We start from the raw sequence: 23,164 nt of genomic DNA, 5'->3' as shown, positions 1-23,164 counted from the left end.
TAAAAAATCGCGTTGGGCCTCTAGGGACAGTGTACTCCCAAGTGTTTTGGGCATTGAATTCTCCCAAAAGTCCGGAACATACATAATTTTTTTTATGCGCGAGTGATAGTGTTTAGAAGCATCCTAAAATAGAAGTGGGCAAGACTGTTTCATAGTTTAAAAATTCTGTACTGTACGGTAATAAACCTGCATCATTTCTTTTGTATCTCAATCAAAACCATACATTTTCAAAGGAGTATAATGGTCAGGGGCAGGCTGGAGGGGCCAAAAGTACAAGAAATCTAAGAAGCACTCCCCAATTTATTCACTACTCAAAAATGCTCCAGGGCTTCTAGATATAGTACATCTCAATACATTCTCAGTACTTCGCTCTTTAAAAAATCAGGAAGCAACGTAAGAATTTTCCAAGGCATATTATGGTTGCCAGAGCCGGACTGACAGTCCTCGAAATCTTCCGAACGTTCGTCTCGATTTGAACAATATAAATCACAATGTAGACGCTAAAGAAACATTCAAAGTGGAACTCACCTCAAGGAGGAGTAGAATGGTTTTAGTGACAAAATTTAAACTCGTTGAAAGTTTTTGAATTCCTGAAGCAAAAAAAATGATAAATTTGATTAGCAAAAGTCAAAATCATAGCAACTCGCAACCATGAAAACCAAGTCCTGTGAAAGATTTGGAAAACTTAACGGACCGACTTCGACTTAATTTTTTGACAAATATCGTTAAGTAGTTAATGCGCAACAGAATCGAGTTGAGCAACAGAGAAAAATTAAGGCGATGCCCTGACATAATGCCCGATAATTACTCAATCGCTTTAAACTTGCTGCCGAAATGGTAGAAAAGAAGGCAGCCGCCATTGATTTTCACTTGAAAACTATACAATACTTCAATTTACCAAACGCGAATGTGTTTGGTGTGTGGTTGATGATGCCCTCGTTCCGTCCTACCATCAGTTTCTGAAATATACAATAAAATTCGAAACGGAAATTCTGTAATTGTTTACGCGTCCCACACCTGAAACAGGAACGCAGGGCACGCAGTTGTCAAAAGTGTGCTATGTTGCATTTCGAAAATTGTCCATAGGATCAACGCCTTGAAAACCTTAATAACAACGGCAACAACGCGCCTTTGTCACCTCTAAACAAACAGGAGTTACCAGGACTGCCGCATCATCAATGACTTACGGCGCATCTAGCGGAGCCGCCATTTTAAGTGGTTTCGCGTCCTTCAAATGATAAGTCTGACTAATTGTTTGCGTCTTGACGCAGAAAAGGCGTCTGCAAAGTAAATTCTAAGGAGAATTGGGGGCAATCGAGAGAAGTAGCTGGGGTACAAATTGGCTTTGCTAGTGACCCACGAAAAGACCCAAGAAATTCAAAACCAACCATTTATTCGAACAAAATATATAAATACTGTGTGTCATCACTGTCCCTTATATATTCTCATAATATCACATTAAGAATACAAACTTCTAATCATTATTCTCAATTTGCTTATTATTAGAACTTTGAAATTCCCAACTAAATGTTATCAAGAAAGAGTGTAAAGGGCCTCTGCCTAGAAGAAATTGACATCGCTACCTACTAGCTGTAAGTATACAACATGTATGTAAGTGCCACTTTTATTGGATATAAATAAGTGAGTGAGAGGTGTTGTGCATCTGCCTCACGGCGTCCTGAATAGATACTTTGAGCAAAAGATGTCTTAAAGGTTTTATTGCGGAGACATATCTCTATAAAACTACGTGTGTAGACGTTTGAGCAACCGTTACATCTATTCTCTATATAAATATAAATTATTTACGTCTATCAAGTCGTAGTATCAACACTGGTGGTCTTCTCAAAATTGACATCTAAACTGGGGAAAGGGGGTGCCGTAACTTTCCGCCACAACGATGTGTTGAAGTGTAACTATTCCTACAGTACGTGGCTATTAATTGTATCACAAATTGGTTAAAATGCATATACACGGTTACTATTAAACATACGGCAAAAATTCAAGAAGTTATTCCCTAGACGATTCTAAGAATATTCGGTCCTTTGAGGATTTTTGAAAAGCCTCCTTGTTCCGGCGATACAGGGCGAGAAGAATTTTCCACTACACCAACATTTTTTTACCAAATATATTTAAAGCTTCTTAATGATCAAGAACTGTTGAAAATGACTGTCTCCAACTAGGATGCCAGAATTTCTCGTCGTTAACTACCGAACTCTTTTAAAAGACCAGGATCGTTTCTTATTGAACTGCACCCAACAATTATCCGATTTCTTAAACGTCCCTAATTTTCACTGGGGCAGTACGATGTAACGACTTCAGGTCGCCCCATAGGAACTAATCCAAAGGATTTAAGTCCGGGGATCGAGCAAGCCATAAGTGAGATCCACCTCGAGCAATTCAGCGATCGCCGTATGTTACTGTTAAAAACTCACAAATAACCACACTGAAATGAGCTGGGGCATCATTATGCATAAACCACATTGCGTTTTTGTTGTCAAGGGTACATCCTCCAGAAACTGAAGTAGAGTTTATTCCAACTGCAATGCACCTTGCCGGCCAATCTTCCTAGTAGACTTACCAGTCCAATTAGCCAGTGACCCATAATTTCAATCTATGCATTCAACGAGAATTGATGTTGAAAACAGTCCTCAAGTATTTCATGTGGATTTTCTTCAGCCCACACAAGGGTATTGTGAAAATTCCTTATTGAATTTCTTAAGAAATTCGCTTAGATAGTAAAAAAATCAGCGTCAGTAATTAAGAGATTTGAACCAATGTGTACAAAAGCCATTGACAGAATGCATGGAGGAGAATCGGCAGGAAGAAGTGCCTGACCGAGTTGTATGTGGTATAGATACAACAAATAGTCTCTAAGAACATTCAAACAGTCCCATTATAGAAGTACCTGGACCGTCCTCTATCATGTCTAAGGAACTTTGTGATCGAAACGTTGTTAAAAAATAACCCAGCACAGTATGCCATACGTTTATTTGGACTATATCAATAATTTCAAAAATATCAAAAATTGGTATAATCGAAAATTTTTCTCGCCCTGTATCTTCGGCACAACGAGGCTTTTCAAAAATCATTAAAGGACAAAATATTCTCAAAATAGTCCAGGGAATAACCCCTTGAATTCGCCGTACGTTTAATAAACACCCTGTATAAATGTGTGCAGAACGCTACACCGTGAGTCATGCCGGCGTAGGCAACTCTACTGATACACTGGGGCCAGTAAAAAGTTGCAACAAAAGAAACGTGTACTTACTTACCCTGGAATCCACGTTTTGGCTCGTTCAGAAAGGAGTTTTGGACTGGAATGAACTTCCCTGCCAAAACGCTATTGACTGAGTTAGAATTGGAGCTCTATCGAAACACATGCAATGGAAGAAATGTTATAACTAGGGAAGCCCTTACGATTTCGCCAACCAAAATCCCTTAGTGACTTTCAGTCACAACTCAAACCAGTTCATTAGGCCTCTAATGCCCAAATTACAATCTGGAGAACCGAACCATTACAAGGCTTCCCCAGATATGGACGTTACAGCTTCAAAAAAACATGCAGTAAACAAACATTTCCTCAAAAATCAATATCATCAACCTGCATTCCCTCTACTCAAACAGCATTCCATGTTTCATCGAGTGTAAAAATTAAGAGTTTTTTTAAAAAACCTTTAAAAAATGGTCCTTAAAATTACTTTTTAAGGCTATCGAACTTATAGTTATGAATAGTCAAACGGTTCACAGAAGCTCCTGGCATTATATCAGGTTTTCTCTTGTAAAGACAGAAAAGAAAACTCCACTTTCACTAACATTGCAAAAAAGGGGCTGAAGCAGCAAAACACCTGTTTTTAGGTAGGACTTGATGTTTCGAAAACCAAATTTCTTTCCTGTTTTTATACAGGTTTGTGGTCTAAGCCTAAGATTGGAAAGTAACTTAACTGCCCAAGCCAACCAAAACGATACTTATTTCGAATCTTCCACGAACTTGGCCGGCGATCTGGTCACAAATCGCGACTGGTCGGCCACACTGATTTTCTCTTTCAACCTGTTGAATTTGGTCTGCATCATCTTCAACTGAGTATTTAGAGATGAACTGAGCTGCTTTTGTAAGTCTTGCACCTACAAGCGATAGAACATTCCAAAGCAAACTAATCATTAATAAATCTAACTGATGAGAGGGCCTGCTTCAAGCGCTTCAAAACTTGATAATACCAATTAAATTATAAAGAGGAACACAAGAATCGAGCTTGAAACAAATAGGATGAAATGATGGCCTAAACACATTTCAACTGCCCATGAACAACTAAAGACTCTGGGATTTTGATAAGCCAGGTTTCTCAACAATTTCATTCAAATAGTTGGGTTTGACCCTGCATTGTGTGAAACCATGAAACTGACTAGCATTTTATCTTTATTGCAACGTTTCCATAGGCTGAAAAATTACTGAAAATTATCAAAACTGTCAATTTTTAAAAACTCATAAACACCTGAATCTTGTCTGAAGAATCTAAATTGACAGTTTGGTAAATCAGCTCCTTTGCCACTTTCATAGCACACAGGGTTCAAGACCTGTCAGTGGCAACAAGACCTTGCGCACTGTGTAAAAGAAATAGCTATTTTTAATACCTATGCAAAGTCCTAACAATTTTTGCCGGCATCTTTGATACTAGTGGGAACCGACCCCTTAACAAATTAGTAGCCTTTAATAAATTTCAGTTGCCATTGGTGCTGATTTCTACTGACAATCTCTCGATATACTTACATCGTACTATTTATCATAAATACATTAACAGCAGATAAATGAATAATTCATAGATACAAACCTCCAAAATTTCTTTTCGTAAATTCTGGTAATTATCCTTCACCTCGCTCACTGACTTCAGTAGATTATGGACCTCAACGTCTTGGCCATTTTCTGAAAATATCTCCAGTTCGATGTTTCCCACTTGCAGAGCCAGGGTATCTAGCCTGGCATCTGTGTCCTTCATCTGCATGTTAATTAGTAACTCGTTAGAACTAAATGATTAATTAATGTACAGTTAAATTTATGAAGAACACAATACCCATAGAAATGTTAAATCAGAGATAGTAGGTACCTATTGTCAAGACTTTTTTAGTTTGGTCCAAATTGCACTTGCATAAGGTAGAATAAATTCATACCTACACCTAAGTATCCCTGAATTTCGGCTCAGCTTCAAGTTGGTGCAAGAGTGAAAAATAAAAAAGAAAACTCTCATTAGAAGGAACATGGAAAATCACAGTGTCATAACTGAGAGCATAAAATAGTGGCAAAATGAGATATAAAATTCCAATAAAAGAAAACTACTGAGCAGCCCCTTAGAGACCCAGCCCGTGGCAATGAAAGACTGGCGTTAAGTTCTACTTAGGAATCCTGAAATAGGGCACCATCCTCGAAAGTACCTATCCTACTTGAAACAGTTCTTACTTCCACAAAATAACATTACTTTCGAAGTAATTTACCTTATTTTCAATATCCTCCACTGCCTGCTCCATTTGTCTGAGATCTGGAAGATCCGAAACACTTTAAAACACTTATAAGCAGCAATTTTAGGCACTTTTACCCCCAATACCCCAAAATCAATCAATCAATAACAAAAAACCTAACCTCATTTTATATAAAAAATTAATGTTGACACCGGCTAGATGCAACCAGAGATACACTTACATGTATTACTAGTTTTCTGGGTAGTAGTAGTTATGTCATTAAAATGAAAAAAAAACTGAATAACAGTTATCATTAATGTTTTATTTCACTATGAGTTATTCAAGCTCACAAAATATTATTACTTGAAATACTGCATTGAAAAGATATGCAGGAAATATGACTTTATGTCATTAAAAACCTCCTGAGATAGAAAGTATCTAACACAGTGAGGAAATGAAATAATAGGGGGTGTAGCTCAGATGGTAGAGCGCTCGCTTAGCATGCGAGAGGTACCGGGATCGATACCCGGCACCTCCACTTCTTTTTTATTTCTCATTATATTTTATTTAATATTCATTAATCAAAAATCCTTAATATCGAATGATGTGATAAATACCATTGCAAAGGACTATTTTTCCATATACAATAAAACAACTTTTGCAATTTTTGTTTCACCATAATCATCAACCAAACTCCTATCTCCATATACGCACCATTTGACAAAGTCGTTTATTTCATTCGATTAGTGCGACGGCAATAATATATTGATCAAATAACGTGCAACATGAACCCACCAAGCATTACTGGAGCGTACAACGCTTAATTAAAAATTTCAGTGGCCTGCCGGTCCCCGTATATCGATCAAACTCTAATGAGTCCGGCATGTGGAACCTGTGAGACACGCGACAACCTTTGTAAGCCCCATTTATTTCTTGCTTCAATCGATACATGAGTACTTCCTACCAGACAATGTTATAGAAAAACTGTGTAGCTAATTCTGGCATACCTTTTCCAGATTTAAATAGAAGTCTGGCAACATCGCTCATCGTTTGATATCAGTTGTGAGGTCAATTGATTATAAGACAGGTGCACAAATGAATTACGCGAGGTTGCCATATTTTATATTCTATTTAATTGATTGGAGACTCAACATCTGAGGATCGTATTAATTTTTCCTTGACTGGCAATAAAGATAAAAAGAAGCTTTCCGGCTACCATTCCCGATGGAGAAATTCTCCTAATGCGATTACATTAGTACACTTTATCCACGGTATAATATCCACTCGATGTTTTATTCGAATAGAAAGATAAAAATATCCAATAAGGAAGATGATAAGGAAGCAGCGGACTAAAGGGGATTAAAAAAGATTCGCGTTACATAGAAAGCACTATCATCGTCATGTGAAACATCTTCGGTTTTATCTATAAGCCGAGAGAGTGAAAGGTGTATATAATTTAATTCTAATCAGATCGTCATTTATTAAGAAGAAGACGTTGTAATCTACACAGTTGCACAGCTGGGATCACGAACCCACATAAAAAGCGTTACGTGGTACCATGAGCGGCGTCACATACGCTGAGAATGAATAAAAGTTGTATCACGATAGTATACGTGGATTACGGAAAGGTAATTAACATTCATGAAAAATCAATACCTTCTTTAATTGGGCGATTCTCGAGTGGAACATATAAAATGTAATTTTGTACCATTCTAAGCACGATGGTTCAAACAACAGCTGATTTGCAGCTACGTCACTGGCCGCGTTTGCACAAGGTCCTCAACCTGAAAGTGTTTACTTGCAGTGATGGATGCCACGAAAAAACTTAAGACAGTACCGTTAGAACCAATGGACAAATAGATACCTGGCTATGCAAGGTAAATTATTATTTACTGATCTCGTGGTAGTTAAATATCATCCGCGAAGGTTTTAACGGAGAAGAAAAACTTTGAGGCCCGTTACAGAGGTTCTTCTTCCTTTTTATGAAGCTCAGTGCTGCAGTCCTTGTCGTGAGGATAAGCCCATGGCATCAGGAACTAGTGGGTGGTACCAAGTTTATTGGGTATAACAATGAAAGGGGTTCCACCCATTTGGCCTTGCTCCAGATGGCTGAGACTGTCACCTCGCTCGATGATGAAATCTGACGCATTGCTCGCCGATTTGCATTGTGCTTTCTTTGCATTGCTCGTCAAAGCCTTTTACGCCTATAAAAATAAAATAAAGAAACATGTGGTACTACGGATGTGCGTTGATAATTGAAATGCAAAAGGTGGTTTCAGAAAGTGAGCGTCTGTATAACAACTTCCTTCCCAACCGACACGCGTCAGTCGCTATGGTAAGCACTACAGCCTTGGCCTGACAAAAAAAGTATTTTATGCAGTGCAACATTGATTTCGTTATTCAACAAGCCACTTTTAATTCAGAAAACTAAAAATTTTGAAAATTACACACACAACTGTAGGGGCTAAAAATTGGATTTTAGCTGAAATTTGGTAACGCAGCTCGTATTGTGCTAGAAGTCAGTGTGAAGGACGTTACGCGGTTGCTACATGACGTGTTTTTGTGTACTTTAGTTTAATTTAACTTTTGCTATAAGACAATGCGCATAATGAGTCGAGAATTCTTCCTTCTCTCCTGTGTTCTAATTAATAATTTAAGTAGATACCTAAATATTTATGCGAACCATAAAACCGACATACTCCCATTCTATGCATGTCTAGTATCATCCCTATTTTACCCCTGTCGATCAGAGTTTAATATTCCAAGAGACCAACCATTAGTATTCGAAAAAGGCAACGTTGCGGTGTTCAATTGTCGCCCCACAACTTGTCACATTCATGTGACAGGTACATTACAGGATAACAAATGAACGTCGCAATGTTGCCTTTTAACTTACCAACAATATATCAGCTATCTGCTATAAACCTGTGGAAAAACAGATTAGAGCTTTTAACCCTCCGTTTCTCTCAACATCGCTTTTTTGCTTTCTCTTAAACTACTATTATTCTTGTATTTTTTCCTCGTCTACTTTCCTACAAAAACCCACTTTCCATGCAATACTAAACCGAAGTCACATCCGCCTAAACGTCAAGAGGAAACGAGCCCCTTTTTTAGAAAGTGTTTTATGGCGTGCAGTTTGCCATTTTGCATTCTTGCGAGATCATCGTTCCGAGAGGGATTCAAAGGTCAAGTCGTATTCGTTCAATTTCTCTGTGGGAAGACAAATGACGGTAAAGATTGGATTACATAACGAGGAATGGAATTTCTATTGTTCGCATTAAATACCTACACGTTAGCTTTATGTGGCACTCTTGACAATACCTAATCATTATCGCAATGTGGTACCATAGGGTAAAGGCAAAGAGTGTCGGTCATTGCATTGCTTAAAATTTCGCAATAACGTTATGAATGTTAAGTAATCTGTGACCGATGAGAGGAGAAAATATTTATGTTAATTTTGAAAATCTACTTATTAATTTAAGCAACGTTACGTGGCAACATCGCACAAAAATTTCAATGTCCATTGCGATGTCATACATCCGTGAAGTGACAGGTAAATTTGGCAACGTTGCCAAATCGTATTAAAAATGTTTTCCGACTCTCGCAACGGATGCCAAAATTGTTATAAAAGAAAATAGAATCGACAACCTGACAACGTTCAGTTGTGTCCAGTCCTGTGTCTTTCTTACCAAGCTGCAGTTAGATGACACAGAAACGAAAGTTGATTACAGGACGTTTGATGTATTATGAAGGTGTTTATTAACAAATGAAAGGTACGGCGTTGCGTGATTGATTGAGAAGTCCAGTTCACTAATGGGTACAATTTGGCCAACTTTTGATTTTGTTTTGGCAGCTATTTGCAATAGATTTTGCTTTATATTCCGCACTCCGGTACGGCCAACTGCCTGCTTATTCAGTTTAATCCCGACTGCTTTTTTCCAATTTCCTTCTTCGCAGATTTATCTCTGAGCCATTAAACTTAACGTCATATAGTCCTTGATCTTCCGAGAAACACGGCGACGATCAACAAAAAACCATTAGTCCAAGATGATCTAAAGAGCGAGAGCGAGTTATTACGTCCAACTTCCTCAAATCGGTCACCACCTCTTTTAAGTAACTCGAGGGATAGAGATAGCCACTTAAGTGTACGGCTGCCTTAAGCAATTCAGACCGTATCGGTCAACTTGCAAATCAATTCCAACATAAATGTCAAGGTAGTTCGTACGACTAGGTACCATCGACCAGCAGACTTTATTGCGCGTTTATGTATCAGACTTGAGGATGTGATATTTAGAGATTTTTATTCTTGGGGCCCGATTCTAAAAACCTTCGGGATTGGAATGCCATATTGACGGGTGTCTGATGGAATTGCTTAATACGAAGTTCTGACGTCATCAGGTTTGCCCTGGTTCAGTTTTCAGAATTGGGTTGGTTATGATTCAAATAGCCTGACTTTGATGAATTAATCCCAAGTCAGATGGAGCAAAATTTAAATTGTAATTAGTCCTTTAATGCGAATTAATTACTCACGTAATCGATGGCAATTAACGGTTTACTATAGATTAATTTGTTGTTGAAGTAATTTTATTTATATATGTATGATCGAATGGGAAGCGGTCTTGCCATGGGTGACCGTAGTTTCCAAGAAAAGCTCTCTCCCAGCTCCAGTTTCTTATACCGTTTGAGTCTAGACATCAATAATAGACGATGAGAACCAGCCCATTCCCTTCGCATGCACCAAACAAAACCCATTGTGAGCTCGACCATCGCAGAATAAACGCGCTTGTCAATGGTTTATTTAAATATTAGTTCCGTCTAACGTTTTTTATTCTATTAACAGTATTTCTACATTAGACACAATTAACGGAAAGGATGATGCAAAATTAATTCTGGTAATTTGTTCGTAAAATTGCCGATTTGTTGATGGCAAAGGACGTAGAAAACGTGCGTTTATTTATAAATTAGCTTCAAGGTTAATTTATATATTATTGACAAATTGGACGATTTCATACGCATAGATTTAGGATTATTGAATAATGATAACATTGAAATATTGTATCTGAGCGTCAATCCCATTATGATTGATCGGGCCAATTTAAGTTGGAAATTTGTCTGCGCAAGTGAATGTCTGCGTGACCAAAGAGCTTAAACAAGTTTATAATGACAATTAAGTCGTGGAACTGGCTAAGAAGAGCTTTTCATAAATGAATATGTGATAGAAGGTGAGCGAGTATACTAGGCAGAGGCAGGAGTGAAGATAAAGTGTTAAACTTTAAAAAAATATGCCCCTCTTTTGGGCGCAGAAATCACGAGTTCATATCAGTTAGAAGTTAAAGACCTGTCCGCACCTCCACGTGATGACCTCTGGATCCCTCCTTCTCCAAGTCCGGGTAACCAACCCCGGAGGAGAGAGAATTAGAACTAACAGACGCGAAAAGCAGAAGAATGTACGTTCGACGGGTAAAACCCAGGAGAAACGACCTATTTCATCATCAGAAACTAACTCTTGAGACAAATACGACAAGAAAGGTCTTGGAAGGTCAAGATCAAAAAGACGAAGGGACCAAACATCCAAGGAAGGTCATTCACGTGTGGATGCGTAACGCAAGGAGAAGTATCTCAGGAGAAAATGCACATATACAGGAACAATTTCCATTGCCAAAGAAAAATAGCATACATTTCTGTAGGATGAATACATCAAGGTTCTGTAGGATGAATACTTTTGGTAAGAACGCCATATGGTACCAGAAAAGCATAAACAAAATAATTGAAATCAGAAAGAGTGGCGTTGCCCTGCAACTTGAAAGGACAGAAATCGGGCACGGGGAGGCGAGCGGCAATCACAAAGGCCCTCTCGATTACATAAAGGGCGAAAAGACATACAAGAGGAGCGAAAAGATCCAAAGCGATCGTAAATATCTTAAAACAGAATAGCTGAGGAGAGTGCAGAATCCACTAGAAGACGAATAGAGTAGATAGTAGCTACTCGCAGTACAGCGGTACTGAAAATTATTCTCAAAAATGGTCAAATATATCATTAAGACAAAAGTCGAAATCGAAAGAAATCGGAATTAAATGCCGAATCGCAGTCTCTGAAGTAATGCCTCGTGGCGGTATCGAGGAAGAGAGAAAGAGTTTGGTCGATCGGTAACCGTGAAGAGGAACTTCCAACATTGGGTGGGCAACCTAGAATGCTTTTAAGCCAAGCCAAGATGGGAAATTCTCTAACCCCCTTAAAAGAAGGTTAATTCAGGTTTTAGCCTTGACCTTCCGAGTAACCGCTAACGAACTGTTCAGGAGGGCAACAAACTACAACCTGGAGAATGCCATCCCCCCACAAGAGGCGAAGCTACGGGGCATCTAATGGCTAGGAGATGAAACTCTGGAGGAGCAACCAGGAAAAAGATATTTAAAAAGTCACCTCCTGACGATAAATCCCCCCCGAGTCGAAGCATGTTCCCAAAAAATCCGATTATAGCCTACCCGTGGCTATCTTCGGCTGTAATCCTAGATCTCCTTATCAAAGGGTCACTTCTTCTACTAACGCTAACAAGACATCACTTTCCTGGAATAGTGAAGAAAGGATCCAAATCAACCTTTCTGGTTTCTGAACTTCGCTATTCCTAATCAGCAACCCGCAAGGGAAACAGCCGAAAAGCCTTTGCTGGCGGGGGAACTTCCAGCCAGGATCCAGGAATCGCCTCCGACTCACAGTTCATACTCAAAGGAGTGATTGGGGGTCTTTTCACTCTTTTTTCGAGACGAATTTTGCTGAAAAAGTGCTGGTTCAGATTTACAGCGATTGCAGAGTAAAAAGTAATAGTGTCGCTTGACTCTCTTGTCTGAGAGCAGGAAAATTTGAAAAAAATCAATTTATGTTTTCTGATCCATTCGCGCAGGAACCACATTAATTTTTGCTACTGATAGATCCAGTACCTAAAAAATCGCGGAAAACCATTTGACATTTGGAGAACTTTGGTAGCGACGCTAAAGTGAATTTAAGAAACAATTTGACCACTATTATGAATGAAAGATGGCCGCCAGCCCTTAGACAGTGGCGGCGACTCGGGGTTTTATACATACATTATTTTTACCTGAGCGCCGTGCAACTAAAGTTTTTCTGCACCGATAGATTTGAAGTGGAAATGATATAATATATTAGTAAAAAAACAGATATCATTAATTTGATTATAGTCAAAAATCCGCTTTTATCATCTTACCTGTCATGACTTGAGGAAATAAGATACCAATTAACAGAAATAGCTTGTGCGAGAGATAAATAATCAGGTATTTACTTACATCAGATACTACTTAAGTTGTGTTTCCAGAAATTAAAAGATATTAATAAGTATAATGTGAACTAGAAGTGATTTGCATTGAGTGAACATTCTATACAGCCCATATGGAAAAAATTGCTATTAATTTCTTCTTCGAAGATATCAATCAGTTCTCAAGTTGATTCACGATGGATGATAAATTAAACATTTATGAAAAGCGGGACACATAAGCTCTTTGTAAATTACAAATGTGGGTAAGTAGTTTATCAGCCTAAAATATTTTCACACTGGCCCTTTGCTGGTTATATAACAAAAGAAGTAGCAACTTCGGCATGTTAAATTTGACACCCCGTATATTGTACGATATTTAGATTTCCTGTTTCTTTTTCGTCACTTCTGTATAACATTAATTATTATATAGATTAACGGTTATCGAAATATTAATTAACTCGCTTATTATTTCCTTCAAGTTAAAGCCCTAATTAAGCCTCTCTTACAACACGATTTAAGTTCACAAGAATCAGCAATTCTAAAGATTGTTTCGGGAAGGTGCACGAATTTGTCTCATATAGAAAAAGGGCTTCTAGCTTCGAGAGGGTATCTCAAAATTAATCCTTTTGCAATCAGACACTAAGCCTTCCTAAAGTGCTTTTAACGTCTGAAAAGCGACTGAAGTTTCTTTAAAGCGATGTATTATAGTCTTATATCTACTAAATCGTGATATTTTGCAAATAGTTTTGTGTATGATCGACACGCATCAGAATTTTTGGAAAGAAGGTTAAGATTGAGACAAGCATCCTGAGAAAATAGAATCTTCAAAATCATTAAAAAAATTTACCCTACAGTTGCCTATCCCCATCTTAGCACCAGCTTGAAGTTGATAAAGCAATATTTCTTCTTCGAGATGCGTCCCAGGGGAAATAAATGAATAGAGAAACTAGCGGTACCTCCGCAACCATCTTTCACTTGGCTCACACGTCAAGAAGATTACAAGCGAATCCTCAGGGAAGCGCTGCGGAATAACGCACTGTTACCAAACTATCATAAATTTTTGCCTAGAAACAACAACCAAAAATTGAGAAGCATTTTAATTTGAAAATGAATTGAATCCTAAACAGGTCAATAAAGCAGCCAACTTTCTTAAATATTTTTAATCTTTATTGCACCCATTGCAGTCACTTATAACTCCTGCAAAACCATCTCTTCAACCTCATCCTCAGCTTCCAAAACAGGCATTTCCTTCATATCTTTCGGCTCATCAGGCTTTTCCTACAAAAAAAAACCAACAACAAGAAAATCAACAATTTAAGTGCAAAACCGAAGAAAAACCTCTGCTTTAAGAGATGTTAAAGTCTCATTGCTGGTACTCCTAGAGGATGCATGCTGGTGATACATCGGGTTCTCAAAAGCACTAGTCAAATCCGCTACAGATCGAGTGTCTACAATGTAGCCTCTGTCCTCTATGTTGTTGTAGCCCAAGATATAAGTGGACAATGGCCTGTTTCCTAAGAATCTGCAGAAATTTCAATTGGGGGAAATTGTCAGCAGTACAAAAAATAGACCTATTTCTAAAGGTGAAATTGCCTTCCAGGGAGTGGTATGACACCAAGAGTAACCCGAAGACTATAGCGACAGCTACTAAGGTGCCGAAAACCATGGACATGGCGCTCTTGACCTGTCTCAGTTGGGAGCCCAAAGGAGGCCTTGAGAGCCGAAGAATTACGTCTCCGGCAGAGAAAGACTCATCTAAACACACATCTGCTCAGGACAACAGAATTTCAATTAGCCTAACCTAACCTCCTAGAAGAGTATTATAAAACTTCGTGGCATCAATGAGGCTTTGCCCGCTGAAATTTTCCTCTGCAAACACAATTTGTACTTTATTTCCCGCGATTTTCGTAGCGTGTGTACGACTAGCTAAGTCCTGTAAGCTTAGCTTAATGCGATCCAGCCTGAAACCCCTCCTTAGGGTACCAATCACGATCTCCGCCCCTGGAAGATTAGATAAGGACAGAAACTTCAGGTCACTCTCTTCTGACGTGGTTTACCGCATCGGGGTTGGTTACAGAACCCTAAAGGTTTTATGGGGTCTTCGCACCCCACTAACTGAGATCTATATTTTTTGATCTGGCAAATATCGTAATAGTAAGAATTGCTCTGTAGACTCCTGCATCCAGTGATGTCCACGCAACTTTCGTTGGAAGACATGATCCGAAAGTGATAGTCATCTGAAAGCGAAATGTCAAACAATTACTGGGATGGACAAAGATGTAAGGGCAAGGAGCTATTACTGGGCATGATGAGTTCATGGACGTTGAGACCGATGTATGTGATAGTCCTGACATTCACGTGATGTGTAAGGTACAGCATATTCAAAGATTTATAATCTTCGAACACTATGTCGTCGTATCTGAAACGTTGCACTCCTTGAAGCTGAATGATGATAGAGAATGCACAATAGTGAGGAAAATTTCATAATTTTCTAGCCCATTGCGTATGGATGGTGGACTGACAGAAGCTCCTGCGCTGAGTCCAATTGGTATGACAGTCCAATTTCAAAATATTCTGACACTGACCAACCCGCAAAAAACCGTAAATTTTTGAAATTTACTCACTGTGACGGTATCCTGTCAACAAGTGGTACCGCGGGATTATCCGGATCGTCAAGATTCTGCCAGCTATCAACATCAAACCATGGCTTCGGCAATATGGACTTCAACGTAATACCTGTAAAATCTAAGTTCTCCTCTAATTTAAGGTACTACTTGTCACTCACAGTTCTCAACGCTGGTACTATTCTCGTCAAAGATGACCCATTCAACGATAGTAATGACTCCATACGAAGGAAGGGTCAAACTCTTGACTCGGTAGGTGGGCAGGAACACGTCCACCTCTTGTTGTTTCCCGAAAACTAGACCATTGCACTGCCTCTGAAGAGCCCCATTAACCCAGTTTGTGGGACTAAAAATGTCTGACGTGCGGACCCAGATTTTCCTATCGCAGTGTGCCCTTAGGGCTGTAATGGAGGCATGAGGATTTTTTTAGCTGGGAATGGGAGTACCTACGGAAAAACACGAGGATTTTGATGATTATGATTGCGAGCACCGTTTTAGCCATGGCTGAGGGCCTACTGACCTCTAGGCACTTATTATGCGGATTTCACATGAAATTTGAACCCTGTGGGTGGACCGTTGGATCAGATTGCATAATGGGAGTATCTCAACGTGTTTTGTGCCTGAGCGACTTGAGGCGGCCTTGCTCTTTACATGTTAAAATAATTGTTATTGTCATGCAAATTGCTTCCTATTAGAGCTTTTAATGTTTTTGCCGGCCTTGTCGTGACATTTGTGTGTGCCATTTTTCAGTTTGTCAACACAGCACAAAGGACTAAAGGTTAGATTTATTAAACCCACATTCGATATTCCCATTACGCCCGGCGAAAGGTCACTTCATGTCAGGATGTCAAGAGAACGACCCGAGCAGAAGAAAAGAAACCTCGAGGCATACATTTCTTCTTCTTCTGCCGCTGCACCGTGTGGATTTACCGGTTCCGATTTTTCCCAGCCGTAACCAGGTTTCGGTGTAGGTCGGCCCATGCGTGGTATTCGAGTAATACCAATAATGGTGGGTAAAAATGTGCTCTTCGGTCACTATAATCTCAGATTAATGAAATATTCACTCTGCAGGAAAGACGCTGTAATCTATCCTCCTTTCTACCAAGCAACTTTGCCTGTTGTCATGTAAAAGGAATGATCGATGTTCCTTCGGGGATATTTTTACATAGATAGGTATTTACAACGTCCGCCACAAGTTGTATGTAAACTGACTAATAAGAAGTGTGTTTGCGGTGTTTGAGAAATGATTTATATCAAACGCTAATCGTTTTAGTTTATTCCATTTATGTTAAAGAACGTTCCCCATGGATAACGATGATTTATGGGTAATACGCACGAGTGTGGTAGAGCCCATGAATGGGGGTGTTTGACCATAGAAATATTAGCTTATTTAGCGGGGCAATTCAAAAATATTCACTCTTTGTGATTGCGACTTTTCGCCTTAAAAACCCGATGTCTCAAATTCCGGCAACCATCATCAACATTATTATTTCCTAAAAGCATCATCTTGGATTTTCCCCTTCTTTAGAATTCAGTTCTTTTTCCCCGATTACGATGACGTGTTACAGGTTAGAGTCGATTCAACGAGGTCTTTTACGGTTCCCCATAAATAATAATCTAATGGGGAAAGATCTGGTGAACGTGCCGACCAACGCATGTCTCCATGTTTGAAATGCCTCTGATGGGCGAGAAATGAGGATTTTCCTCCAAGAGTATCATGATATTCCTGCGAAACGTTCGGTATTTCCTGGATGGAAGGCTCGATAAATTTTAAACGGGCAATATCTATATACTTTTTTGAAGACTCTCCACATTGTTACGACTGAAATTGGTGCGAACGTCCCCCCTTCTAATTAAATTTGGACTTCACGTTCATGGAAAGAGCGTTGATCATCCGGATGGTTCTATGTACCAAAGAATGGCAAATCTCCCGCGATCATCCGCGTGCTATTGTAGGATCTTATTCATGCGACTTTTTTCTTGTTGCAAATGAGCTGTATCTGCTGAAGTATTTTCCTCATAGAACACCCCATACATGGACTAAGTGTCCACCACACACACATGAAGAGTGGTCGATAAGAATTCTTTTAGTTGTCGTGAAAGCTCTTAGGTGCGCATAAAAACATACGTACATAGGTTGCGGTATGTGTCAACATAAAAGCTCTTGGGTGTACATGCACGTCTCACTTTATTTTATAAATATACCGAACAAGTGCCAACACGGTCATAATGAGGGCCAACGGATAATGCGAAGTGCTTAATACATGACCAAATTAGCCGTTAAAAAAACGTTTAATTATCAGCAGAATGTTTTTCCTCGATTACAAGGGACTTAAGCGATATCTGTTGTGTCTTAAGTAGGTTCAAACTTGCAATATATTGAGAATTCGAGTAGATACAACAAGACCATTACATCACTCGTAGTATGACAGAAGGTGCCGATTTATGTTTATATTATTATTATATATGTATATATTTATATTTTATATATATAATCGTGTATTATATATATAATTATTTTTCATCCATTGTTCTGTACGATCCTGAGTCAACACCCTTATTTGTCCCTTGCCAAGTAGCTTGTTATCTCTTCTCCTATGTAGTTATCGTTCAAAACGTCCCATTTATTGCACACAAAAGTAGACTTAAAAAGTAATAAATATTCAATAGTGCCGTCAAATAAAGGCGCCCACAGAATTTATATTATGGCAATCAGCATTGACACGTATCGTTATCAATGCAAAAGCCCAATTACAGGGTGGCGCAATCTTATCGACCACTTTCGGGTCACGCTGGATACCGGCTCGCGCTATCGGCCAATTTTTTTTTAAGTTTTGTAGAATCGTTTTACAAATGTATGCAAATGGGTTAAGCAAATTTCATAAAAATTACTTTAGTCATTGGAAAGCCCGTCGCGCTTAAAGGTGCTGAGCAAAAAGCTTCTCTTTCAGAACAAATGGATTTCGTGTGTCAATAGTAATTAATAAGGCAAACTTGCGATGACCTACGCGACAATTACGCCACTTATTTGCATATAAATAAATAATTCTTGTGGATTCCAAGTACCTCATTGTCGGCAAAGGTCGCACTCACATGGAATTCTAATAAGTCGGAGATGGTCTTACGGCATCAGAAGCGCACCCAAGTACCTATATAGGTACCTACTTACATTCCTGCCTCATCTCGGACAACGGGCAAATTAACCGGGAAATTACCGGACGCCATGTTGACGATAATTAGATATGCACATAGCCGTAGACACGAACATGGTACGTCTGGGCCTACGTACATCATCTGCACCCAAACGCTATGGGTTGGGAAACGCGGTTAGTACCGTTGCGAATCGGAATTTTTAATTAGACAACCGACGGAACAGTAAATAAATTTACATTTTGCATAATTTAGATTAATCGCTAATCGCCTTTAAAAGCGGGAAGCAGAGGAAGTGTCACAACACGGTGTAATCTTTAAACCACAGGAATGTCGTTTGTCAAAAATAATTACGTGACGGGTTATGATAGTAATGAATTTGACAACAGGGTTTATTGTCAAAGGTTGCATCACAGATTTGGTCGATAAACCTCCAACTCGTGTCAAATTCATTGACACGAGCGCCAGTAAGACCCGCTAATATGAGGGAAGATTTCCAGCACGTGACATTGTTCTGCTGCCAAGTGTTAAATATCCTTCAATTCCTGTTGTTGATTTTTCTAAATAATTATTATTATAAAAACAAAAATTAGAGGTTAACTGATATGTACTCGAACGTGAATATTTAACATGTGCGAAACCCTCTGCCATTTTTCTTTCTGAACGCTTAGGAATGGCAGTTTTTTGACACAAGCCGTGTCATATGTCATATTATTATTTGTTCTACTTAAAAAATGATGAAACATGACATTCAAATAAAAAACAAATGACTGTCTATAACTGTCAAAGTGTGATTTTTTACAGAAGAAATCTCAATTTACTATTATTTCTCAAAATTAGAAACAACCACAAAAAAAATTCTTAATTTCTCATTTTCTATCCATATGTCAATTTTCAAAATTCTCTGGAGTCGCTCAATCCGCTAATTGTTTTGTATTTGTGCATTTCCGAGGTATTCAAGTTGGTCAGCAGTTTTAGAGCCATAATTCTGTTATATGAAAGTAATTTTTTGATTGAATATTTACTAAATAAAACTGCAATAAATAAATAGTTTATAAGAGAATGCAATATACATTGGAGCGGCTACGTAAGTCTTTATACAGTTGATCTAGATTAAAAAGCTAATATTTATATTAGCTTATTACAGTATTTTTATAAAGCTAATTGACACAAAAATCTTTATATAAACAAATATCAGCCTAAAATATTTACATTATGCAGTACTGCGATATATCATTGAAAAGCAGAAATGCGAAGCAATTAAAAAAACTAATAGCCACCCGAGAAATTAAGAAATTCACAGACCTTTTATGGTTTTTCCAAATTTTGAAAAATAAAAAACTGTTATTTGACAGTTATAGACAGTCATTTGTTTTTTTATTTAAATATCACTTTTCATTGAAAAAAGTTTAGAAAAGAAATATGATAAGAAGGCGAAAAGGAACGCAAAAAAGGTGTAGAAAAAAGTCCAAAAATAAATAATCAAACACGGTGTGAAATAATAAAATATCTAAAAATTCAATTTAAAAATAGCAATTTTACGAATTTTTTCGGGTACTCCATCGCATGTGTTTTGACTCTCTCAATATAGGCGAGGTCATAAAATTTCTTCCTAGTCACGACTAGCATTGAATAACAAATAGCACACGACTATTTTACACATTAACCAACTGCTCCAAACTATTTTCCATAATCATAAATAAAAGAATCAAATTTTCCGAATTAGCTGAATAAAACATTAACTTCATGGTGAAATCGGAATTTTATTTTGACGAACGTTTACTTATCGCGATTGAAAGTATATTTTTTATCATCAGAAATGAGCATAATTGAAAAACGATAAGATTATACGCGTAAATTGGCTAAAGAGGGCTTAACAAGGTATTTGTTTTCTTTTGCTCATGATCCGAATCGTTGGAAAATAGAAGTGGTATTATTCTTTTGAGAAATCAATCATAACAATAACGTGAATTTAATAAAATCTCTCTCAATATTATATGATGCGTTTACTTAATAAATCTAAGTTCATTGAGAGAATGTTTTTCCTCTAGATAGAGCAACGTCACAAAAGGTCCACTCCATATAAAAAGCATTGAAATTCACACACGTGTGGTGTTACAAAAAGTCTTCCATAAAAATCTAGCTGTCCTCATAGATTAGATATTTTTTGACGAGTCGAGATTTATCGCGTATCCTTATTGACAATAACTTCGACATTTATTTGATATTGCTGTTTGTTAATCAATCACTTTACTACGCTGCGCAAACTGAATCTAGTTAATGTCACTTCTTAATCAAGCTTACTGCAGTTGATAACATATTATTAATTAGCAAAATTAATTTCCGGCTCACCTATGTCTCTTCTCGTGCGGCAGCATGCATCACTTCCAATTTCCCTGTCGAAAGTTGTAACTGTTTCGTAATGCTGAAAAACCTTTTTCACGGTATTTAACGAAGATAATTCGATGACACCGTTAAAATTTTAAAAACCATAACTGTCCATTAACGAGAAACGTGAGGTAATAGTTACCCGCCGTCCACTCCATTATTGTTATACCGCTAAATTAGATAATGTCTAATAACCCCGAATACGTTGACCGACATTCTATCCGGCGATCGGTGAAAAAATCCTTAAGCGGTAAATCTCGGCTCAGTTGAAAGTTAATTAGAAAAAGTTAAAGATTAATGTGTATACGGTTATCGGGTTTAGTGTTTAGCGGCTGTTCAAGAGTGACAATACAGTTATTGCAAGTTTATATCACTCTTTTAATATACATTTTTCCGAAACGTGTCACTTATTGTTAATATGAGTCACTGCGCTAAATCGAGCGACTTGTTGAGTCGGTTCAGGTTGGGGCCTTCTAAAAGAACGGGAACGCCTTTAAAACGCAATAAGCGGCAACACGGTACCGTTCTTTTGTTTTTGATACTACCGGCTGCAATGCCTCATTTGTTTGCAGATAAAGACTTCAGCCAACTTCGGCCTAAGGATTTCTGTGGAACTATTAGAAATAGGCAGTCGGAACGCGGACGCTGTTTCCCAATTAGGCTGTGAGCACTTTATGCTGGAATGCATAGAGCGGAAAGGGATAAATACATCATTGCGGTTACGCAGGTGACACTTTTTCAAAACGAGAAAGGATGTCAGGGACCTGGCAACAGTGCTGAAGCTCTAAATGTTGACAGTTGGTACCTGTCATTTGCTCGCATCCATAAACAAACGAACGACACATTGTTGCCGCTTTTTTAGATAAATGCAGTACATCGAAAAAAATTTCTAGAGTGAGTAGACTCTGTTTTGACTACTTAGTTGTCATTTATGAAACCAAAAGTCCTACAGCGTTGCCAAAATTATGATCCTGTCGGTTAGTTTGGCATTATTTCGCTCTCTGATTCTCTTAAAAAGTGGCAACAGAGCTCCATTCTTTTGTCTGCTTAGTTGTCATTTCTAAAATCAGAAGTGCTACAATGTTGCCAAACTTATTTTCCAGTTGGTTAATTTCACCATGTTTTCGCCAAAGTCAAGATGAGGTTACCGGAACCAAACCAAATATAATTACCTTGGCAAATCACACGAACGAATCGAATAAAAACACGTTTCCAGTCAATGCAAGGTTATCCATTATAAAAATTCACTAATTATTCTTCCATAATATGCTGCGACTATGCAAAGCTTGGTTTTTGTCCAAATCAAGCTTTAGTCACGTATCAGACCCATGGACTCATCGCACAGGCCCATTAAGCTAAACATAGCGTTGGCACCATGCAAGGCTTCTTCATTAGTCTATATTCGTCCGACTATTTATCTTTCCAAGCAATAAAGCACCATCATCAACCTTGAGTAAGTTTGTTTTATTCAAAGAGGTTCCTATAGTAGTAACCTTGCATTTTACTCATCTGCTTTTTTAAGACGGTTCCGGAGTTACTGTGTAATCATTTATTAACAATGCTGATTAGTTGCCATCATCAGGTTCGAAGTAATTAAAAAAACGTTCGTAAATGATGGTTACGTCATTGGATTACGAGTGCTCATGGTACCACGACAACGCCGCGATCTCATCACTTTTTGTTGGTACGCTTGAGGCTTGAGGATAGGAAGAAGATAAGCCAAAAGGTAAATGGCACCATAAATCCAGCATTTCTCTGTATATGGGTGTGTGAACTGCAATTGGTTGTGTGAACAGGGCTTTAGTTAGTTCCCAGAATCTGACCGGAGCAGTTACATAAATTGCTTCCTTCCTTTCAAGCAGCCACCATTAACTACTGTATTGTTTATTATTGCCGCAATCTTATTTTCCATTTTCCATGTCAATAGGCCGTATGCAGATAGATGGTACTTTTCAGCACAACTATGTTGCCATATGTAGCACGGCGAGGTTGCCACATGCAGCACGGCCCCCACAACGTACTAAAATTAGCACTGCAACTTAATTTAAACTGAGTTTACTGATCCCTAAAGTTGTTTGTCACACTTTACGTACGAAACAAGAACATGTACGAGCTATTTGTGTATTGCAGACATTGGACAAGACAGATGGTCTAAACCTATTTAAGTAACATATGTCGGCAGTCACTGGTGCCGTCTTAATGGGCATCGCTTTTGTGCTCGTTTTTTGGGTCTAACTAAATTCGAAAGAGGCGTGATGAAAAGTGAAAAATTAAATGACAACAGGA

The 23,164-nt window shown here is 38.3% G+C and overlaps 2 protein-coding genes and 1 non-coding gene across 3 annotated transcripts; 1 reads left to right on the top strand and 2 right to left on the bottom strand.

Moving 5' to 3' along the window:
- Positions 1-1,376: 1,376 nt before the first annotated feature.
- LOC136415182 (nuclear distribution protein nudE homolog 1-A) lies at positions 1,377-5,628 on the bottom strand. Its single transcript, XM_066399632.1, has 3 exons — positions 5,485-5,628; positions 4,827-4,991; positions 1,377-4,122 (listed from the first exon to the last, which is right to left on the bottom strand). The coding sequence occupies exons 1-3, from the start codon at positions 5,515-5,517 to the stop codon at positions 3,967-3,969; spliced, it is 354 nt and encodes a 117-aa protein (XP_066255729.1). The 5' UTR covers positions 5,518-5,628; the 3' UTR covers positions 1,377-3,966.
- A 285-nt stretch (positions 5,629-5,913) lies between these two features.
- TRNAA-AGC (transfer RNA alanine (anticodon AGC)) lies at positions 5,914-5,986 on the top strand. Its single transcript has one exon. It is a non-coding gene; the product is annotated as a tRNA-Ala (tRNA).
- A 7,894-nt stretch (positions 5,987-13,880) lies between these two features.
- LOC136415109 (uncharacterized) lies at positions 13,881-15,994 on the bottom strand. Its single transcript, XM_066399525.1, has 9 exons — positions 15,791-15,994; positions 15,502-15,741; positions 15,341-15,452; positions 15,017-15,135; positions 14,774-14,953; positions 14,523-14,717; positions 14,288-14,471; positions 14,055-14,238; positions 13,881-13,994 (listed from the first exon to the last, which is right to left on the bottom strand). The coding sequence occupies exons 1-9, from the start codon at positions 15,840-15,842 to the stop codon at positions 13,905-13,907; spliced, it is 1,356 nt and encodes a 451-aa protein (XP_066255622.1). The 5' UTR covers positions 15,843-15,994; the 3' UTR covers positions 13,881-13,904.
- Between the last annotated feature and the right edge of the window lie 7,170 nt (positions 15,995-23,164).

Source organism: Euwallacea similis, chromosome 19 (genome assembly GCF_039881205.1).
Source record: "Euwallacea similis isolate ESF13 chromosome 19, ESF131.1, whole genome shotgun sequence".
Lineage (NCBI taxonomy): Eukaryota > Metazoa > Arthropoda > Insecta > Coleoptera > Curculionidae > Euwallacea > Euwallacea similis.
This window is presented reverse-complemented; position numbering and strand designations above follow the sequence as displayed.